This window comes from Micrasema longulum, unplaced genomic scaffold, assembly GCF_059751315.1.
Source record: "Micrasema longulum isolate JH-2025_06_02 unplaced genomic scaffold, ASM5975131v1 h1tg001377l, whole genome shotgun sequence".
Taxonomy (NCBI): domain Eukaryota; kingdom Metazoa; phylum Arthropoda; class Insecta; order Trichoptera; family Brachycentridae; genus Micrasema; species Micrasema longulum.
The window spans coordinates 231503-255817 of record NW_028278563.1 but is presented as its reverse complement, the minus strand read 5'-3'; the positions used below and the strand labels follow the sequence as shown (position 1 = coordinate 255817).

Below are 24315 nucleotides of genomic sequence, written 5' to 3'. Positions count from 1 at the left end.
AGAGTGCAAGTAGCGAGAGAGCGGATGGGGTGGAGCGTTGATGTTGCAGGTACTGCAGATTTTTTATATGCCATTGATTGTTAATTAGAAGAGACGAGTGCGGTTAATATCAAGGTGCAGATAAAAAAAATCGCTTACTGCTGCTAGGTGTAAGTTGTGTTATCGTTATACAATATACGCCCCGGCAATATGTGCCCCGACTCAAGAAAGATTTTTTAGCCAGTGCAATTTCACAGAGATAGGTCAATCCTGATTGAGTCTCTATAAACTGTGTCTCTGTAATCAATACATTTTAAAATAATATTATTTGGAAATAAAAAAACATACACATAATAAAAAACCCCTTTAATCAAGTCAATTCGAAATTGGGTAACCAGATTTATATCATCGGAAACAGCTGTCAACAGACGTCATCAAAGGCCAGCTCTATCTATTTGAACTGATGAAAACATCCATCAAGGGTGATTCAGTGTTAGTAAAGACACATTTGTCACTCACAAGGTCCTCGTCGGTTAAAAAAACTGCTTTATCTACATTGCATGAAATAATAAAAAAAATACCAAAGTTTCATCGATTTAAAATTCAAATAGTCGAAAAAACCACAGTGACGATTAACTTATGTCGAAAGCATGTAAATTAAATTTTCTACGAAAACACGAATCAGCAACATCATTTACAGTGATATAACACATTTTTATCTTGAAGGTTATGTGAGCAAGCAAAACTTCCATTACTGGAGTTTAGACAATCTGAGGAAAATACGTGAACAGATATTGCATAGCCCGAAAATGATTGTTTGTTTTGCCATTTCAGGTAGAGGAATCATTCGTCAGTATTTTTTAGAATATTTTCGTTACCAAGCGGGGATGGTAAATTCTGAGCGATGTTTATTTATTTATTTTTATATTTTCATATTCAGAAACATATTACAAAAAAATAATAACATATCTCTAACTCCATAAAGCCAAGAGCCCTGTGTTAAGTTAGGATCCAACAAAATAGAAAGTGAAAGCATGCATATTATTAAAAATTTCTACAAATAAAAAATACTACATAAACTTTAATTTTAATAAACATCGTGACAACTTGTTGATTAGTACCATACTCGTATATCGCAGCAGTCTTCTGAAATGGTATCTTCCATTAGATAAAACCACTGAATATATCTGTGGATAAAATTTGTTAACTTCTCCTGAAAACGACTTTTGTGTCGGAGTACTTAATATGTTCATCCAGAACATTGAATACTTTTGAGGCCAAAAAAAGAAATTTCTCCAAGCGAAAATCGTAATTTTTCGAAATCGAAAAAAAAATGGACCAAGGTCGCGAGATTTTAGAGCAATCTCCGCCAAGGCGTTTATGAAAATACGTGCGAAATATCATAAAAAAATTTACTTTATAAAAAATGAAACCCGCATTCGTGTACTTAAAATAACATAAAGAATTATTTAAATTACTTGTATTTTTATTTTGCTATAATTTTTTCAATTTTGAAATCAGCATTAGGCACCCTGTGTAAATATAATTTAAGTTAAGAAAAAAATATACATATCTTGGTTTTCTTAAGAAATTTAGACGCAGACATTTATGTATGAGCTTTAGCCAAAATCATTCCTCCACCTAAGTTTATATATACTATACTTCACATGCTTTTAAAATAAATCTAAAATATCAAATCGAGAATAAGATGTTTTGGAGTAGTGGATTGATCTAATAAAAAATGTATTTTTATTTTGTTATTTCATTTATTTACAATACCATTTTAAGCTAAACACTCAAGAAGCAATTTTTCTTATACCTATACAATATTAAATATAAGAATTATTGTATTTTTTATTTGATATTTGTAATAAATTCAAAATAAGTTTAGTATAAAATAGATAGACAAAAAACACGTCAATATCTTTAATCAAATCACATACAATTTCACAGAAATTACGTGTTTCGTTTTATAAAAAATAATAAAATATATTTTTCTTATTCATCCTTCTTTCTTTAAATAAGTATTATAATAGTACAAAAAGTTTTTTTTAATATTTATGAAATTATTTCGTTTTCGTTTGTTTTAATTGACATAAATACAAATTTAATACTCCTTTAAAAATGATATTTTTCTTATTAATGAAATAATACAACAACCGATCTCCATTTAAGTAACCAAATTTAAAATGTTTTTACATGGTCTGAAGATTTGATATTGCTGATTAAATTCAGGTAAAAACAAAGCTCTCAACTTGTTTTTCGGTGAGTTTATTTTTCAAACAATGAAATTGGTAAACACAAACACACATCCATTACTTTTTTGTTATAGAACGCACGTTACAGTACCTTTTCTGGTAAATTTTCCAAGTTATACAAGCTACTTCGAAAATGTTGATTTTAGTACTGAGAACCAAACTCAATTGTAGAATGTGATATATACGAGTAGTGTTTACCATAATATGAAAAAAAAACGGTCCATCTTAATATTATATTTTTCTCGAATATAAAAAATACATGAGTTCCAACATTTCACAAAAGAGTACGGCGCGCGCTTATTTTGTTTATTCTTTTGTAAGAAAAATTTTAAGTACATCAATTGTAAAAACAGATCAAAAGCTGAAAAAATAATTTAAAAAATCATAAACACATTGTATTTTAAAATACACTTTATATTTTCATAGAAAACATGTTAATTTGATAAGCCATATACACTTTCATGTATCTGATTTAAAAAACATAGCAAACCGCTGTACAATGTTGAAAAAATAATTTTAATGCTGTATATTTTTATTTGTTTATATAAAATAGCAAAAGGGTTTATTTTGTTTTAACTTCTTCCTTGTCGAAGTAATTGTTTGATGGTTTTTCGTATTCATATCCAAACGTAGTTGTTGAAAGAGTGGTCAAAGGTCTCATTGTAGTTGGAATTGGGGGGTATGTTCCAGTGTAGGTATAATTGTAAAATGTGCTTCTGTATGTTGGGAAGGTACCAGTGTATGGAGGAAAAGTTCCGAGACTTCTGTACGTTGTGCTAATAGTCGTATAAGGCTTTCTTGTAGGGATAAGATACTTGGGTCCAGGAGTCGACGGTCTTTTTGGGGGAGGTTTAGTTGTCGGAGGAAGATAGGAGTTTGGTGATGTTGATCCCAAAGGTCTGTTTTGTCTGGAACCTTTTGCGGAGCTGAATATGGCGTTTTGCCTCGCTGGTAATCTGGCGTTTTTGTAATCGTTCAAGTCAATCGTGTCGAAGATCTGACGCTTGTCTGTGGGAGATCGCCTGGCTGCTTGGCTACTCGCTACAGCAACCACGACAACCAAAAGCATGAGTTTCGTCACCTGGAAAGTGAAACAAAATAAGTTTCTGTTTACAATTTTTTTTTATTAATTAAAATATAGTGGTAAATAGGACCCCGGACGAGCACTTTTCACTCAATGGGTATTATTAGAAGTCCTGAAAAATATATAGTGGAGATGGGATCCACCTCGTGGTCAATTGATTAGTCCCATCTCCTAATATGCCTGAGGTTCTGGCATGGTGAAAGTGAAACATAAATTTAATTGTTGGTTTTTCAATACAATATTTCAGTCTATTTACTGACGCCAGATATATTGGGCTAATATATTAACCGTTATATATTCTCGTACAAATATATTATAAAACAAAAAAGTCAATTATAATGACTTGATTTTTCCATTAAATAGTGCAAAACCGGTTTCAACAAATTTAGAATCAATTTCAAGTCTAAACAATGTTTTTTTTAATTACAATAACAAATTGTAATTCAAACATAATGTTCTAAGTTGGTCACAACATTGAAGCGTATGCAGGTACAGGGGTGAATCCACCCTGTAGTGACTTGGAAAAACGTATTATTGGAACATCTTCGCGATATGGCGCAATACGTCGCCTTCATGAGACCCTACCGCCAACCAGCACTCACGTTTTCTCCCCCTTTAATCCCGTGTCCCTTAGTTCCGACGAATAAAGCCGAAAAATTTTCATCGACGGTTTTCCAGGAAGGCGAGGGCCCGCAGTGTAGATAAGGTAGTAATTATGATAAAATCTTAGTCAGATTGTTAATACCTCAAAACTTAACTGGGTTGCAAAAAATCTCATTAAAAGGCTCAAACTTTACAAAAAAATTTAACGACGGATCTCATTTATATTTGCTTAAAATTGCAAATATTGATACTTGCTTGTTAAATTTGGAAAACTTTCGCAGCATAAAATAAATGGTTAAAGCCTTAGAACATTTGGCATATATATGAATTCTTGCAATATGATTTTTTGTCCGAAATCTTAGCCGTTAAGTTGTGGAAAAAATAAAAGGTTGTCTGGGTCACGTTTTTTGAATGTCACTAGAAAAGATGGACCCTATCTGATTCATTTGCATTAACAACTTTTGACGTACGTTTTTTAACAGAATTTCTTAGAGAAAAGGCTTTTAAATAAAAAAAATATTTTTTTATGTCAGTATTCAAATGACCTTTAATATTTTTTAAAACATTTACCTGATTTTTCTTCACATGATTTAAGTTAATCAATCTTAAATTTGGATAATTTTGGTGATTAGAAAAATTCAACTTTTTAATGGTGTTGCAGAGGCTTGAACAAGTAAAGCGAATGGATTGAGAAATAACGTTATCGAGAGAAAATAAATTAAAATTTGACCAACAATGTTTTGAAATAGTCCAAGTGTTTATAGACAGGCTGGCTTCTCTTTTTAAAGAGTTATATAAATAACAGACAGAGGAAACATTTTTGAGAAGCGAATAAAAAAATTTAGGCATTTACAAGGTTTATGTCATGATGCAAACATGCAATTTGCAGCCGATTTTTTCTACAGTCAGTAAAGTTCTAAGAGAGATTTTTGATAGAAAATACCAAACAATAGCATCCGAAATGAGTATTCTTCTTAAGGCTATGTCAAACTCAGACTTCATAACTACGCTCTTCTCACTGAGTGGAATAATGAGCGTTACACATCCTCAAAGCAAAATTCTACAGACTTCTATCATTGATGTTGCTACAGTTAAAATGAGAATCTATAAATATGTATGACGAGATGCGAACCAATTCTGAGGAGGACTAAAAAAGGAATGGAAGAACTAAATGTAGAAATGTGCTTACCACGTCTTGCTGCGAGACAAAGTCACCGAGCGCTCTTTGACGTAGATGACGACCTGATAGTTTATTGGAGAAGAGCTGTATTTGTACTTAAATTGGCCGCCATGTACCAGCTGACATGAGGGAATGGTTTTGTGTCAAAAATATTACTTTTTTTAACATTAAACATTATTCTGCCTTCCCAGCTACAAAACTTTGCTTCGGAAAACTTTGCAGGATAACTGGAAGACTGCCTGTCTGTTGCTTCATTTTTTAACGAACCACAATACATGAAAAAAATTTTAAAAACAATGGCAGAGGTGCTTCGGTACTGGCAGATAAACATAAAAGATACAAAGAATGCGGATAATTTAATGGAAGCCTTAGTTGTGTGTTTCAGTAATGAATATATCCGATCCTTTATAAACTGTAGACAGTGCTCGCTTGTCTCCTTATATATATATATATATATATAGCCACGGTAGAGATAAACTTCTCTACCTTACATCGTATAAAGGCATGGTGAGGTTGACTTTGACATTAAATCGTCTAAATGAGCTTGCACTTCTGAACACGCACTACATTTTCAAGAAACTTTGATTTACAATTTAATGCTCTAATTTTTACCCCGCGCAAGAAAACATTTTTTGTATCCAATTTCCCGTAGGGCTGAAGTTCCTCATTGGAATGAAGTCCTAGCATTAAGGGTAAGAAAAGAACATGTGGAAGAATACAAGAAAGTAACAGAATAGGAAGAAGATGGTTTCTTAGGCGAAAGCGCTCGTTATTTATATATATATATAATTGGATAATTTATATACCTCCATTTTTGTGAAAATCAGCTCAAGGGCACTGTACAATAAATAAATATTCCAGCACGTCTTGCAGCTACAGACCGCATGGACGGTTGCGATTCTAATTCCTCGTCTCCAATTATAATATATTACAATTATGATATAAAGGAGCTAGATAGCAGCACGTATTGCAGCTACAGAGTGCATGGAGAGTCAGAAATCTAGCTCCTATTTACATTTTTTTTTTAAAATAAAGTTTAGAATTTAAGTTATATATAAAAAAACCAAATAAAAAAACAAACTAATTAACTGATAAGTTATATTTCAACAAGTCTTGCAGCTACTGAGCGCATGAACGGTTAGAGTTCTAGACCCTGTTTACTAAATTTAGATATTTGATAGTTGATAACATTTACTGATTGAAGCTAGATTACTCGTTGGTCAAATGAAATGAAAGTTAAACTAAACTAAGAAGTTTCATTGATAAATTTATTGATGATTTTATTTTAATCATCAAAAGAGTATATTTTTTGTCTACTCCAGTAAGAATGTAAACGAAGATAAAAATTGAATGTCATAGGCCAAACATCTAAATATGTTTTTGACCCGAAAGAACTTGCTTCAAACCACTCTTGATTTTATAAACTTGACCTCAATATTTAATATAGCATAATAGTTTTAAATCCAGTTGAAGACTAGTTTCATTAAGATTAATACATTTTAAGTGAAAAATCTGATATTAGAAACGGTTTTTTTGTTCAAACGAATGAAATATGAGTCAGAGACTCTAAGATAATGTAAAAAAACTGTAAAATCCTCACAATTTACCTGCCAGATCGCTTGGCGTCCTTGACGCCAATAGTTTCCATTTGTTAAATAACAGGTTGACAGTTGTTTCGTTATATTGCATATTATATTGAAAGTTGTAAGCAAGTTTTAGTCATAATGTCAGATTTCGGCAAAGGTCAAATACCAAAGATGACATTAGTTCAATATTATACCAAAGAGCTTTGTGCCGCTGGCGCTGGTCAAATACGATTTGCTATACTTTTAAACTGGTTTTCATGATTTTGTTTCTAACGAGTTATTTTGATGTATTTTTAAAAACAGTATATCATTTCGTTGATTATTTTATAAATTTAAACGTAGGTGGAATGTTGAATAGTACAGCCAACGACAGATTATAAGCCGTGTAAATGGCTAGACTTCCAAGTTCTCTTCCTAAAAAGGTTTTCCCTCTCTGTTGCAATAAATTTCAATCTAAGTGACTTCGAAACTAACATGTAAATCTTACTGTACACCTCCACTTTAATTGCAAAAAAATATTTAACCCGTGTGGTAATAGTACACATGCTATTAGAGTGCACGTTGGTGTTGGGTTTAAAAAGCATGCGATCTATCAGCACGGATTTATATTTTAGTGCAACTACTATGTTGAAGGTTGTGGGAATTTTATGTTAGTATAATTGTTGGTGCCCTGACCATGAAACAGGTACGTCGTAAAATTGGTAGACATAAAAAAGTCGGTAAGTGGATACACACAAACGTTAAAATTACTTTTATTGAAATGTTTGACCACAATAATTTTTATTTGAATATAATTTATTGGTTTATTTTTTTTTTTTTTTTTTTTTTATTTATACGAAGATACAAATTACAAAAAAATGTATCCCTCACTCTATGAGGTCAAGAGCCTTGTGGTGAGTTGGGATATAACAAAATAGAAAATAGAAGCATATTATATTATTTATTTATTAAAACGCCTTGTAGGCGTTAGCATTATTACAAACATATATACAAATAAAGGCAGACATGTATTTTACATACAAGTAGCAAAAAATATAAACGATTTTTAGAAGAAGAAAAAAAAATATTAAAATATCATACTTACATATTAGTATAAAATACATGGGTAGGTATACTAAACATATAGTACATACATATATTGCAGTGGAAAGAACAAAAGTACATTTCTAAATATGAAGACAGAAATGCATTTTACACAAAAATGTAGCAAAAAATAAAAATTAATTAAGAACAGTTAGAAAAAAAATAAAAAAATAATAATAATCATTGCATATTAGTGGAAAATAAATTAGTATACATAACAATTTGTACACACATTGAAGTGAAAATAACAGTAGTGCATTTTTTTGTATAGGTTATATTGAAATAATCTTAAAATTAGAAGATGTTAGAAAAATACTTACTTAGAATACGGATATAAGTCAAAAAACGGTAAACAATTAAAATCAAGATAGTATCATTTAGGTATTACAATTTGAAGATAGTAAATTGATACACTGCCTTTTAAAATTCAAAAGAGTTATATTAAATATATCTACGTCATTCGCGTATTCATTTGCAAAAGTATGAGTTTTCCTTATTGGCGGGTGTGCAGTGTGCACTGTAGTTTGTTGTAGATACGCTTACATAGAATAGTTTATTTAATCGGGTTAAAATTAAATTATAATGTTGATTATGAAAAAAATCATAACACAGATGAAGAACATTTTTGAGAAAGACATATGGACCCTCAGGCTTTTACAGGGCTTATGACCTGTTATTGGCTGGAATTAAAGAACTATGGAAGTTCAAACATAGGCAAAATTGTGAATGTTACATAGTGTGTAAAGTAGCCCCCTTAAACAAGTCAAAGATTGGTTAAATAAGTAAATGCCTAGACTTCCATATATCCTTCTCACAAACGTTTTCCATCTCTGTTTTAATATGTTAAAAATTCCAGAGGAGGTAAAATCCAATATGTGGCTACAAATATTAGGACCAACTCAAAACATTCTAGTTGATCCTATTTAACTTGTTAATTTATAGTTTATATAATCGAGTTCTAGAATGATTGCATTGAGTTCACGGCCATAATAAAATGTTATTCAATTAAAGCAGTTGATTATCCAATGCGTAATAAATATAAGCGTTTGAATTTCAATTAATAAGCATACTTTACTTTAAGGTACTGCAAACAAGACTAAATATACTACAAACAGGATCCAAGATACAGTATAAAATTAAAATAATACGATGAAAAAAAAAAATTCAAGACATTAGAAATATTCTAAACAAAACAATGATTATTAAACTATAATATGCAGAGGCACAATCAATGACGAAATAAAGGGTGGGAGGAACAAGTAAAACCACACTACTCATTAATGAATGCACTAAAAGCCTTACTGCGAGCAGCCAACAAAAAACTTTATCAATACTCTTCGGACAGACTTTTTACAGAATTTCCAGTACTGGACATAAAACAAAAATCCATCCGACAAGACTTTTTTACGACACTTCCATAAAAAAACCTGATAGACATAAAGATGGACAACAAATATATGACACTAGACAAAGACAAAAAAGTTCTTCTACTACCAAAGAGAAAAACCAACTAAGGACAAAGACATTACAATTTACTGGCTCATTAACTTTACAATTTTTCGAATATGAAGATATTGGTAAACAATATTAAAAACAATGCTTTCAAAACTCTTTTCCATGAATATATAACCAAAACGACAAGAAATATACTGAGGAATGTGTCTCATATGAAAGAGTATATTTCTTATATTTATCAAAAATCTTTTCCCTTTTTATTTCTATGTACGTATTTTTTTAAATACTTTTTCTGAAATCATTTTTTTTTTTAGAAAAAAAAATATTTGCGTTTTTATGATTTATCCAAATAATTCATTTTCAAGGCCATTTTCAAGGCCATTTTCAACGAGTAAATAACTCACTATTAGAAAATGGGAATCGAGTTGGGGTACAGTAGAATTCGAACCACGGACCTTTGGTCCGTGAGTCCGAGACACTAGCCACAGGACCACAACCCGATCTAAATTATATATTTTACTATAACTATAATTGTTGTGAAAGTAGTCTTTTATATGAAATAAATAATACATTGACACCCAGAACCTACTTTTGGGCCAATGAAGTAGCTACATCTACAATATTATGCTGTGCATGGAGCTAATATATATTTTATTAGATGTTGGTCTGAAATATTTTAAACATGTAATTACGTAAACTCGTATGAGACGATAGCATATTATTTTTAAACGATACGTAGTTAGAATAAACAGAAAAATCCTTGTATTGCAGTCTGTACAGTACAGATAGATACTTCTCGAAGACCTAATTTGAATAAATTTACTTAAATAGATGGCCTCAGAAGGACACATTGAGAAACACATTTGACCATTTCCCAATATTTTGAGTCAATTTATGTGAACGTTTGCGTAATTTTCAAATCAACTTAATTTCAATTTGATAAAGTATTTTTGAAAGTGGTATTATTATAAATTAAATAAGCTAATTTAACACCAAAATTATTACTCGTTTAATTACTTGTTTTTACTAATGCTGTTTTTTTTCTAGTGGATGACGAATTCACCGTTTTTTTTTCAAATTAAAACAAACTTTTTTTTTTACTTAACCTTTATTTGTCATTAGAACAATACATGAAGAAATAAAAAATAGATCATTTCAGGTTGAACTTGCCGAAATAGAGCCGAATTCTTGTTTGGTAAGTGTACAAAATAACATCAAAAATGCATTAATAAATAAACTATTTAAAGTTGAGCAAATATAACACTTTTTCAGAAAAATAACAAATTTTATTAAAATTCACATATGTTTAATGCTTAAACTACAATGAATAACGCCTAAATTTAAGTTAATGACAGTTTACAATCCTTTCAAATCAATTGAATTAAATTAGATGGACTTTAAATGTACAGTATTTAAATTAATGTATGCTTAAATTATAGCACGTAAAAAAATGACATACGAAACGTGTAAAAAAATGACATAATAAAAAAAATACTGGATATTATAATCGCCACCCCGTTCAATGCATGTGGTGAACCGTGACACAAATGTCTTCATGCCCTCCTCGAAGAACTCTCCCACCAGTTCCTTGCCTCACTACAGAACCTCTTTCAGCACCAGCTATTGGTTGAATATTTAAAAAAGTAAAAAGATGATAATCTGCGGTCAGGCTTTAAGCCAAGGGAATAAGGGGGGTGGTTCAAAATATCCCAATATCCCAATATATCAATATCCCAACCAAATGAGTCAAAGAGCGCCTAGGCTACCTTCGGCTCCCTGAAGACACACATAGGTGGAATTAAAATTTCAATAGACGAGCAGGTACAGAAAGAGGTTCTGAAGTGAAGGAAGAAGCTGGCGGGAGAGTTCTTCGCGAAAGGCATTAAGAGGCTTGAGCCACGGCTCACCGTATCCATTGAATGGAATGACAATTATGAGGAAAAATAGTCAACAAGTGTACTGACAATATAGTGTAATATTTTTACAAACATTTTTGTAAATAAAAAAGAAAAGTAGTACACTTGCTTTATGAAGATGCCTCATAAATACTTTGTTAGATCACCCTTTGCTTGAATCGTAATCTTTATTTGGTAGGACATGCTTTCTATGCAACTTCCTCGATTTTAAGATTTCTATGACACCCTTCAATCAGATTTTCTGCGGGTTGTTTCATGTTGATTAAAAGGGTTTTCGAAACATACATTATAGGAGCTACTTCAGATTTTCTATGGGGCTTGATTCTGTAGTTTCAGGCCAACCAAGGACTTTTATATTTATTGTGACATGAAACTGAATTCTGCATGAAGTTCATAAACCTGAGGCAACAGTTTTGTATCTAGTACCTAAATATACTGATTTTGACTCATTGTACGTTCTACAATGTGAAGCTGACCAGTAATAACGTTGTGCTTAATGGATTTTACAATCTTACAACAATGCAGTCTATTTTGTATTTTTTTTCTTTCTCGTCTCCTCACTACGGTCGATTAATCCATTATAATAGTATCGTTGAATTATTCGAAAAGCTAACAGAAAGAAAATGTATATCAAACGTCGTAAGTAATAATTCACGAAATTGTGATTAAAACCCATTGAAAATCTGCTGTTTCCAATATTTTTTCTGTCGAATTCTGATGTATTTTAGCCCATTCGATTTTTTTTTCCTTTTCTCCATCGCTGGTGTAAATCAAAGCTTTTTTGCAGATCGACTACAAGAGAAACCTAATTCATTTATCTCACGTCAAGCTGTGATAGGAGATATTTAAATTTCATGATCTTAAATATTTATTTATCTTAATCTTAATATTGCGATTTCTTATTATCTATGCATAAATCTAAATAAAAAAAAATATATATATGCACTATTTACGTATTTATTATATAAATTATTATATTTCACACCCCGAACTCTACTCTCCATCCACATGAACACGGAGAACACCAACAAGCTACAAAAAGTGGCTTGGTGGGATTTTAGTTTTAGTACAAATATAACCAGTGAAATTTTTTTAAATTGTTAAAATGTATAATTATGCTATTAAATCAAATCAAGTAAAAAAAATGTAACGATATCGCAGATCTAATTATTGAACGGATACATAAATTTAATAAAAAAGGTGGGTTTAAAGTTTAGGTACAAATTATAACTCATTTGAACGTTATCAATAGAATTATAGATAATTCACTTCATATTATGCGTAAGTGATAAACCATGTAACTTGAAGAATGAAAAACAAACATTACATTATTCAAAAAAAAAAAAAAACTGTGATGATATAGACAATGTTTTCTAATGAAACATTTTATTTTAGTATAACAAATTATATTGATTATATTTAAATTTGTTGCAACAAAGATGGAAAACATTTTTGAGAAGAGAATATGGGAGTTAAGGCATTTACAGGGCTTATAACCTGTCATTGGCTGGTTTAAGTGGCCACTTTAGAAACTGTGTAACATTCACCATTCTGCCTATGAGGCCTATGAGGAAGAATCCTGAACGTTACGCAGTGTGTAAAGTGGCAACTTAAACGAAGCAATGACAGGTCGTAAGCCTTTTGTATGCCTAGACTCTCATATTCCCTTCTCAAAAATGTTTCCCCTCTTTGTTGCAAGAAATTTACATGCTTTTCCTACCCTAATCTCTCTCAATGTCTCCGTTACAATTTTATTGAAAAATCTTTTAAAATAAAAAACCGTTTCGGGTACCATTGCCAAGCGCTATCTTCGCGGTAAAATATGTATGTGTTGCATAGAAAAAATAAGAAAAATACAATATACTAGCAATTTGTACCGTGTCGCGGTCGGCACGGCGTGGCAGTAGTCACATACGGTGTTATTTTGTTGCTTGCCATATGTAGTGACGGGAAGCGTTGATTTAATCTCGGCGTCTCTGTTTATTGTTTTTGAGTATCTATGTATTTCTTTTGCATCTTTTATTATTCGTGCACTATATTTTTTGGGTTAGTTCAGAATCTCTAGTTCAAATGCAAATAACTCGTTCCAATATAGGTGATTTTTAAAGAGCCCAAGTTAAAAACTTTGGAACAAATCCAATATACCCGGGATCACCCAAAAATACGTAATTTATTGACACGTATCAAAGTTCAAAATGAAAATAAGTAAATTCATCATTTTATTCATCACATATATATAACCTTCGAGAAAAACATGTTCTTTTATTAACATAGTAGTAATTTTTCATTAAATTTTTAAAATGCCGTCAGCCTTCAAAAGTTTCATCACAAGGAAATTGTGCAATGTCTACTTCTGCTAGTTTAGTACAATAAACGATACTTGTAGTCGTATAGTCAATACGTACATTGGATGCCATTAAAGGTTGAAAAAACGAATGAAACATTGTCACACATAAAATTTTAAATTTTATTGTTTTTTTTAGTTGAATGTATTTATTACAACGTTATAAAGATACAATGATTTTTTTCATAGATGTAATAATTCCCGTGACCGGGTGGATGGAGAATATATGCGTCCTTTCAAATAAATATTTTATTACTCGAATCGAACACAAGACCTCTTACGTGGAAGACAATCGCGCTGACGACCAATAGACCAAGAGGTGACACTATTCAATAACTCTTATCTTTTTGTGTCCAAACGAATGAAAATACTATATGGGTAAAATATAACAAAAATCCTAGATAGAGATTTTCGATTCGATAGCTAATCTCCTTTATAATATCTTATACGGGAAATCTAGTAGATAATGTTTACTTAGTAGTGCTGTGTTTACCTACCATGCTTGAGGTCGCGGTATCGATTCCTGTGTGGATGAGAAATATAACTTTAAAATGTAATTTTTCATTCAAGAAAAGAACCACAAAAAAACCAATTCACATCAATTACACATATGAGAATGATTCTGGAAATAGAAAGGTTTGATCAATTTCGAATGGATAGATTTTTAATTTGATATATGTCTGAATGTTTGGGTGTATAGAAAACTGTAAAGTATTGTAAAAAGAGTTGTAAAGGAATGGCTGGAGGAGGAGTTGCGATGCCTAAGGTTTTCTCAATCGGATTTGGTTTTCCTATCCACTTACAAACTAATATACCTTTTTAGTAATAATTGTACAAATAAGATAGATGATGACAAACAAATTGACCATATAACCTTTTTTTTCCTTTAATACGTCTGCGTCTAAAATCTTCTTGGGTTATCCCCGATCACTGCACTACACAGTTTTTATTAGGTCATGGTAAATTTAATAAAAAAATATTCGTTTTCAATATTGTTGATTCCCCTTTGTGCTGCTGCGGACATCCTAATTTGTCTTCTAACTATGATTACCGAATGGAGGTTCTCGCTACTATCCGTGGCCCTGTTATAGGTCCTGTCAGATATCAGTCAGTGAAGAATTCACTTCCTTCTTTTCTAAATCCAATGAAGTGCATACAATATACTTTACTCTCTTTCAGCACCAAGATGCTAAGGCTGCCACATTACAGAGAGGTCCTTCGAGCAGCTTTTTTTGATCAGCAACAATTTAATCTTCCGTGTACGAGGGCAACACCAAGGAGACTTATGTTCTCAGATGCAGTGTGTCGGATGTGGGGGGCAAGCTGCATATAAAAGTGCACTGACAGTAATAGATGCATTTGAAGCAGTTACATAATATTAATTCTTAGCAACGCGAATCTTTCATGAACAAATAATTTGTTTTCAAAGTAAATATCCGCCTCTTAAAGCTATAAATTTGATTTTACAATGTGCAAATCTCGAAAGGGGTCACTGGAGTTTTAGATCGGAACCAAATAAGTAGAGGGGGCTTTTGATGCAATGTTTCATTATTCGTGCACTGGCACCTGAAACGTAAAACTGGTAAAATTATCTTACGCGTTACAAAAATGATAAATATATGCTGCCACTGACGAACCAGTGCCGTACCCTGTAAACCACTGAGTGTTGATGAGGATATAACGAAGATTCATTTTAAAGTGATTTATTTTATTAAATTTATTGCGACAGGATTTTTTCTTAAGAAGGTGAAATGAAAGTCAAGGTATTTACAGGCATCATGCTTGTAGTTTTTTTTTTGGTTTTAAAATAATCGAATGAAAATCATTTTTTATACCATAGATTTACGACTAATTACAAAACTACATACTCCGCTTTCTGTTCAACAGATAAATCTTTGGACATATTAACTTATTTTATTTAATTTAATACAATGAGGCAGTTAATTGGTATTTTGAATAATTTTATTTGTTGATAGACCATCAAACTAAGCCAAAAATAAAAGTTGTATTTTACTCATCGTATTATCATCTCTAGGACTTTTTGCTGTTTTATATTTTTTTAATTACTCCTCTGATGTCACTAGTTACATATGGTGAATGGTCTTGATTGATGAGTTGACTTCATTTAAAGTAGCGTTTACATTTATATTAACACTTTGTGCACCGGCCGAATACACATAGAATTTACCCTGTGCCCGGCCCATTTTTGTGAAATTTCATGCTTTGTGAAGGATTTCTTAAACGTGTCATAATTATAAAAATACTACGTTAAATCAATTCTTACGTCTCGACTTTATTTGAAATAATTTAAAAAGTCATTTTTGTATGATAGTTTTGCCAACATTGGCCTTTATGGAGAGCCACATTGCAATGTTCGCACATATATTTACAGTGTCTCACTAATTTTTTTGTGCTTTTTATCCCGAAGCCGTGTAAACACGTGATTACAATAACCACGCGTTGTGTCTCGGTCTCGTGTTTTCACGTTTTTTACAAAGCAAAAAAGTACTAAGTCACTAGATGTCAATAAAATGCACTTTTTTGAACAGCTGGTAAATCACGTGAAAACACGGGACCAGTACGCAATGCGTAGTAATATAATCACGTGTTTACACGGCTCCGGGATACAAAGTGTTAATTTTTCATGCATTTTACAGAAACTTCCGTGTTAGAAAACATTTCTTTTATTTCCAATTTCCCGTAGCTCTGAACTTTCTCTTAAGACATATTTTGTAATAACATTTTAAATATTAAATAATTAAATTTAGATAACTGGGTTTTTTATTTGCATTCTTCTCAAAAAAAAAGCAAACTCTTCTGCTCAGAGAGAGACTTACACTTTATTATCAAGTATAATATTGCACAAATTTATGTAATAAAAAATAACATGAATACTAACATATATTAGTAATCACAATTCAATTATCTTCGAGTGTTTCCTACATGTAAAAGGTTATTTGTCATTGTTTATTTTATTTGCATTAATTCCCTGTTCATTATTTCAAAACGCGATTCGGGATGTATGACTGCATAGTGAGAAACTTCAGCCCTACGGGAAGTTGGATACAAAAAATATTTTCTTGCGTCTGGTACAAATTAGAGCATTAAATTGTACAGAAAAAAAACATATATTTCAATAAAAACGCACTGCTTTGAATGACGTCACTGGTTCATATGAACCATCCAATAATATTTTAGCTTTGAAGAATATCCGGTTTGGTCACCGTAAACGAACCAACCGGAACTGTCACAGAACAACCTCTGACGTCACACGCGGAGTTATTTCAGAATTACAAAACTTTAAAAAATCATAGCGCTGTTAATACAATATATAAAAAATAGAATAATAAAAATAGGGCTTATTTTAATATTCTATTAACAAATAAAAAAAATTAAAAAAGACACTGAACTTTCTCATTTAAAACTAACATTGCCTAACTGTCTTGCTGGGGAACTAGAAAAGAGTTATTTAACTAACTATGTGTATTTGATTGATCACAAATTGATAATACTGCTGTAAGGAGTACAATTACAAAGGAATATAAAATTTTCAATAAATTGTTTTTTTTTTATTGATACTGAACATGCTAGGCTGAAGAAAGACAAAAAAAATTATAAACCGTTTTGGAAAGAGGGTGGACACTTTTATTATCCTTAATCCTGTGGTTTTGATTATATTACAATTTTATTTTAAACACGACAAAATATTTTATTTCCTTTATACACATATACTTAAATCCGTGTTGTACATTTTGCTTTTATCTGCTCTGAATATGCTAAATTGTTGTACTGTTAATTCAAATGCAATCTTTCACTTTGAAGCCATTCTGAGGAAAATTCTTGTAAAGCGATTTCTTTACATATTTCTCAGCTTTCAACGTAAATGCCCAAACCACATTCCCTTCTCCAAAATATTGTTTACGTTTGTTAAATTATTTTTCAATCTTGAAAAAATTCCTTTTGAGTTAAATTCTGCTGTGAAAAGAAAACGATTTGGTTGTACTAAAAAAATATACGTTTGAAAAGTAACAAAAACACAATTATGAAACTATTTTAAATATTTCATGAAAACCAAAAATATTTCTTCTGTGACTTTGTTGAAATCACGACTGAAGAAAGATATTCGTTCTCTTCTTTAAAATCTCTTATTTCCTCCCACTCTTTTATTCTCTTTTATCTATTTAAAGCGAGCATCCATATATAATTATTAATTTATTTACATGTATTGACTGTTTTATTTAAATTTTTATTTATTTATTCATATTTTTTTCCATACTTCATTGACACTATACATCATCGATCATATTGCTTTTTATTCACATAAGTATTCAATCTTAAAAATTAAAAACCTCCTTATTTTACTGTTTGGTTAAATTTTGTTAATTACTACATGTAATTCGAAAATCGCACTAATATGATAATTATATTGTACATTTTTCAAATGGATTTTCAAGGTTTTATTTCTGTTTTTGTGCACATGAAAAATACAGTTCTATGTGAAAATAAAACCAGAATCCTGGATGAGTGTTTTTTTAATTGATGTCGGTTCTCAGGTCAAAATCCTGAAAAAAAAATCAAGCAGATCTACCTCATAGTTAAGTGACTTGCACGTTTGGCCACCAGACATGAGCTCCTGAGTTAAATTCCTGGAAGGATTGACATAAAATACTTGTTATCGAAGGTGGTTATACGCCGAAGTATTTAAGCATTAGGATCGACACCTGAAGCGTAAGACTGATCACCTCACCTTCTTGTAACAAATGATCGTGATGCGCTGCCTTTGATTGAACAAAACAGTGTCTTACGCACCATCGGGTGCGGATAATAGTTTGATGATGATGATTAAACTTCATTGCGATACAATTTTTTGACATTTACATTGTTAAATTAAAAAAACAGCTTTTTCAAGTGTATTTATTTTTAAAATTGGCGTATAAACAAACACAGTATAAAAAATCATTACTTTTCAATTATTTTCGACACGAACAACCGAATACCGAATGCAACGTTGGAAATTTTTGATGGCCATAGCGTCACAGCCTACAATTCAATAACCCAACAGAGAGGGAAAACATTTTTGAGAAGGGAATATGGAAGTCTAGGCATTTACAAGGCTTATGACTTGTCATTGGCTTATTTAAGTGGCCACAAAAGTCAACAGATGAAAGAGTTGAGGAAATGTGGATGTTCAAACATGGGCAGAATGGTGAAAGTTACACAGTGTGTAAAGTGGCGACTTAAACCAGCCAATGACAGGTCATAAGCCCTGTGAATGCCTAGACTTCCATTTTTCCTTCTCAAAAAAGTTTTCTCTCTCTGTTGAAATCAATTTAAATATGAACAACTCCCTAAGGAGGAAATCCAGCCAGTTTGCAAGAATTTGGACATAATCAAACATTGTTAAATTACTAAATAAACCTTTTTTATATATTTATATAGGGAATATATTATATGTTTATGTATATTTATATAAAAATGATTATTTAGTTTCTACATTTGATTAGCTATGCATTTATAATTAAGACATTTTAGTTTTTTTCTTGTTATTGTTATTGTTATATTAGTATAAAACTACTTATACTGTATAATATGAAAAATCCATGTCTTAGAACAGGCTGAGCCATGTTATATGAAGACTATCCTAACCAGAGGGCGCTCCGTATTTATTTTATCATTCACTACTTGTATAAAGATTCCCTGGTATTAAATATGTACTCATTGATGCAATCAATTTATAAATAAATAAATAAATTTGATTTCTGTAGTTTATCTTTAAAGGTACGTGAATATTTCTTAACATTTGAATGCTAAATCATCAATTGATCAGTCTCATATTTATGCCAGACCACGAACTATGAATGTAGTGTTAAATAGCTTTTTTGATAAATATTGCATATCAACCTTGACAGGAACCGCACCTGAGATCTTTTGTATGGTAACATGCGACGGGCAAAGTAAATATAAAATATTATTATTATTCTAACATTTTACAACAGAGATTAAGAACATTCGAGAGAAGGTAATATACAAGTTTAGGCATCTACAGGGCTTATGACCCGTCAATGGCTGGTTTAAGTGGCCACTTTACACACTGTGTAACATTCACCATTCTGCCTATATTTGAACATCTATATTCCTTCGATTCTTTCATCTGTTGATGTTTGTGAAGTTAAAGAGCTAAAACCTTTATTTATGCAGGTGAGATTCCCCAGGGAGTTGAATCTAGTCCTTGTCTACAAAAATTTGGACAAACTCAAAATTTTGTTAATTATTATTTTATTAAACACCAAAATAATATGTCAATATCTACATTAAACTACCGAGAAATTTATCAGCTATTGGGATATTGAATAAATGAAATAACATTTTTTTAATTTGTTTTATTCTCATTACATTTTTAAATTACTAATCTATTTACAAATAATTATGAAAACGTTTTTTTATCTCGGTGAAAATAAATTTTTGTGTTGATTTGAGACGATTTTATTTCAGAAATATACTAATTTTTGTTCTAAAGTTTTTAGTCGAAGTAGACTTTATTTCCATCTTACCCAAAATAATATGTCTTAAACGACTAAATATATTTTGGGTGTGTCTAAATTTTCATATGCAAAAGTACAGGATTTATACCCGTATGCAGAAACAAACCTTAAGGTGAGGAAAGTACATTCTATTGTCTTCACCTTCGGGTTATTCTCTGCATTTGAAATTAGAATGTACTTTCCTCACCTTAAGTTTTGTCTCTATCTCTATGTCTATGTCTCGTCTTTATTGCTGAATGCAGGAGCAATTCGCCATTGATGGCGCCTATGGGGAGGATAATTGATATTTTGAACAGCTTACCCAGGGAGGTGGATCTTTTCCATGCTAGGATTACCAATATAAGAATCTTATTATCTTAACCATACATCGTGGTGTGTGTTGCTTATTGGTTATTTGTGTTTTTATAGATTTATTGTTTATATACCTTGAAAACTTTTTTTACATATTCAATAATACTTATGTGTACCAACATTGTAATTGTTAAGTTTTCTGTAATGTACATATAAATTTTAAATAAATGAATAACTTGATAATTAATGAGCTCTGTAAATGCCTGGAATTTCATCATTTTTTTAGGAGTTTATCTATATCTGTTATAAATATTTGCCATTTTATATTATTGATTTATTTCACATTTTATTATTATTTAACAACGCGAATTGAACTTCAACATGAACTTGATTTAAAAAAAAAATATTTGTACATTAGAGTGGGCCGATGAAATATGAAGTTTTTTATTTTTTTTAGACATCAAAATGAAAGGGGTCTAAAAAGTTGCATTTTGAATCACACTGAACGTAAAAATTATTTTTAAAAGTATTCCATACTTTTGGCCCTAAACCGAGGTTTGTATTTAATCACTGTCTGAACATTTTATTCATTATCCATAATGATATTTTTTTTTTAGTAAAAATATTTAATTAACTTAATCACATTTCAAATTGGAACAAGTTTTAAAACTACCGAAATGCAAAAAGTTTACACTCCACGGAACTGATTCTGTTGAGCGCCTGGCTAATATTGACGAAAACAATGGCTCATTAAACAATGCTACCCAATGTCATAACAAAACTCAGTTCAACTCACGCCCTTAGATGCTTATTTAATTAGGTTAAATGCACAATATTAAATTTGATTCGACTGATTTTCTTACTAAGATACAAAATAACAGCAAATTTAGAGCTAAAAATTGACTCTTTCGAAAACTTCAAGCTCTGGTTGAGGTCCAAAAGTAGTATCGAATATTTTTTGCATTCCGAGTAATCCAAAAGGCAACTTTTTAGACCCCTTTCGTTTCAAAATTCGGAAAAAAAATATCGGCTCACCTTAATGTAAATCGATCGACATTATCACATTTTAAAGAAAATTGATTTTAAGGTTGCCCTAATAACAAAAGAAGGTTTCGCGACGTAGGGTATGCTACAAATTTAAAGAAAAACATAATAAAGAGGATTGTTACTAAATATATGTTAAGTATTTTTCTCATGGGTCTTTTCACCACTTAGACTTCGAATTTTTTCTAACCTTATGCATCGTAGAAAGTATTTATATCACTTATTCACAAATTAAGGCACTCTCACACTTTCCGCATTCGATAAAATTAGTCGAATATAATAATCACGCGAACTGACAACGGGCAATAGATACTCTAGGACACGCGGTTACAAAACAAGTCCTCACCGAATGCTGTAAGCACTCTTATATATGCGGACTTTACTATTGCTATCGGATCGGATGGTACTGCCAGCATTAGAATGTTAGTGGAAACAGGTTTTTATTGAAGAAATAAGTAAAGAAGAGAAACAAAAAAATCTGATTGTTTTCTAAAAATAAACCAACGGAAAACGGCAGTAGTTAAATTTATTTTTAGAAGGCATAATAAATGCTTAATATCGATTTGTTAAAAAAATTGACATTAATTGTAAATATAACATGAAAATAAATCGGTGTAAGATGGTTTTTGTTGCTTGAATAAATAATTTGTTTTTATATTTATATAAACCACTAAGTTTTGTTTTAAGTCGACCTAACCTAAATTATACGTCAACCGAGGTTGGGATATATTAGGTAGTAACTCGAAACCGGTCGACGTATAACTTAGGTTAGGTTGGGTTAGGTTGTAACATCAAAACTGTTAGTTTTTGGTTGCTACCAAACCTTGTTACTTACTTTTAAAAAAATGACAATTTTTTTACACAAATTAATGAAAAAATAAATGTAAAACGTCACACCACTAGGCGAAAATCGTTCTTGATTTAAAAAAAAAACAATCAATATGTTTTTATTGAATCAGAATAAATATAACATCACTTGATTTCATTTGACGTATAACTACAGGTATCATAATTAATTATTAATGAATTCTCAATTAATTATTGATGAATTATCAATAGTGAATTCTCAATTAATTATTGATGAATCATCATAGCAGTGTCCAAATAAATGCAAGTAGACTAACCTCAATGTTTTTTTAAAAATATTTTTCTCATTTCTTAATTTATGTATCAACTGAAAATGTATAATTATCTATATAAAGATGACTTATTTTACGAATGTGGGAAGCTAAATATAGCAGTTTTAGAGCTAAAGTAACTTAACACATTAATATGAGATTTTAGGTTTCATTACATTTTTTATCTAGATGTTTTATAAAATCATAAATATTTTATTTAATATATGTCTTTCATGAATAAATAAATGTGATCAAATATTTAAAATTCACATATTATAATAATTGGTATTCAAACAATAAATAATGACAAACATATAGGTATAATATATATTTACAAATACATTTCATAATGCTTCTGCATTGATAAATATGAATAAAATACAATATTTTAATTTCATGACCTTAAAATATCATCGGATGATTTTTAGTTTATTAAAGTGATGACATAAAAATAAAATTTCAATATTTGTATTTGCTTTAAATCATGTTTTACAAGTTTGTGACATTCTAAATTTAGTAAAATAATCATGAACACATGTTTCAATCCCACGTAAGGAAGAATACATCCATATTTTATCGACTGCTGCTTGCATTTATGTACACATCAAATTTTATGCTCTTACATAAATGTGATTTGTTCAAGTTATTGATGAAACGGCTTCAACCTACTTTCTTCATTGATCAAATTGACATTTTACCTTTAATTCACAAGACACAGTAAAGCTGTGTTTCAACATTAAAAATCCATGGTAATATTATAAATGCGAAAGTGTCGTTGTTTGTTTGTTTGTGTTTCCAAACCCCTCAACCGATCGATTGACATATTTTTTTTCAAAAGCAAAGCCGAAGAGGTGAGACGTAAAATATGATATTCTTCAACCCATTTTTTTTTTTAAATGTATTAACAATGAGCAACGTTATTTGAAAATGAGTAGGCGGTAAGGTGAGGTGTCAGAAATAATTTATTTGAAATTAATTCTTTAAATATCTAAAATTGACTTGCTTTATTTATGCTTTATTAACTTAGTTCATAACATCTTAAGAACTAACATAAACTTTTAATAACATTACAATTTTTTTATCAAAAATCCACAACATATTTTTTAAAATTAATTATAAATATTTCGATATTTTCTATCTCCTTTATTTCTTCAGGTAACTCATTGTACAGCTTCAATAATGAGTTTTGAGATTCTGGTTTTCTCCTCGTTGGTAATTTTATCTTTTTTTATCCCTTGTTTCATATGTATGATATTGTTGATTAAATTTTATTTTTGTTTTTATTTTATTCATCCCCTTAATTATTTAATGTTTAAAAATTGCTGCATTATATTTAATTTGCTACTTTACTGTGAACAAGCCGATTTTTTTGTACATTATTTCTATATGAGAATAGATATTTCTTTTCAGTCTAATCCTTATCGCCTTATTTTGAAGCATTTGTATATTTTTAATTTCTCCTTTATTACATAAAAAAGAATGGAAGAACAGTTTTATACATATGTGTGGAAAAATGATGTTTTTTTGTTTATGAACACTACTCTTTATATCTATTACATTTCGAATTCTTTCAATAAACGATTTTTTTGTTTGTTACATATTGAGAATGAGTTTTATGTTATCTACAGTAAGTATGGTTTCATGCTGGAAATCAAACCTGAGACCTGTTGCATGGTAGGCAAACCCACTGATTACTACATCACGAGACCGACATTGTTTTTAAAATCACTCATAAAAATGTTTATATTGTGAAGTATGTAAATTCGTTAAAAAGGCGGGGCTAACAGAGAGTCCCCTAGGACTTAATGACAGCTGCGGATGAAGGTGAGTTT

The 24315-nt window shown here is 30.5% G+C and overlaps 1 protein-coding gene across 1 annotated transcript; it reads right to left on the bottom strand.

Annotated features, from left to right (window-relative positions):
• Positions 1-2630: 2630 nt before the first annotated feature.
• Positions 2631-21691, bottom strand: LOC148275614 (uncharacterized). Its single transcript, XM_088235467.1, has 2 exons — positions 21556-21691; positions 2631-3318 (listed from the first exon to the last, which is right to left on the bottom strand). Exons 1-2 carry the CDS (start codon positions 21562-21564, stop codon positions 2800-2802), a joined length of 528 nt encoding a protein of 175 aa, XP_088091593.1. The 5' UTR covers positions 21565-21691; the 3' UTR covers positions 2631-2799.
• Between the last annotated feature and the right edge of the window lie 2624 nt (positions 21692-24315).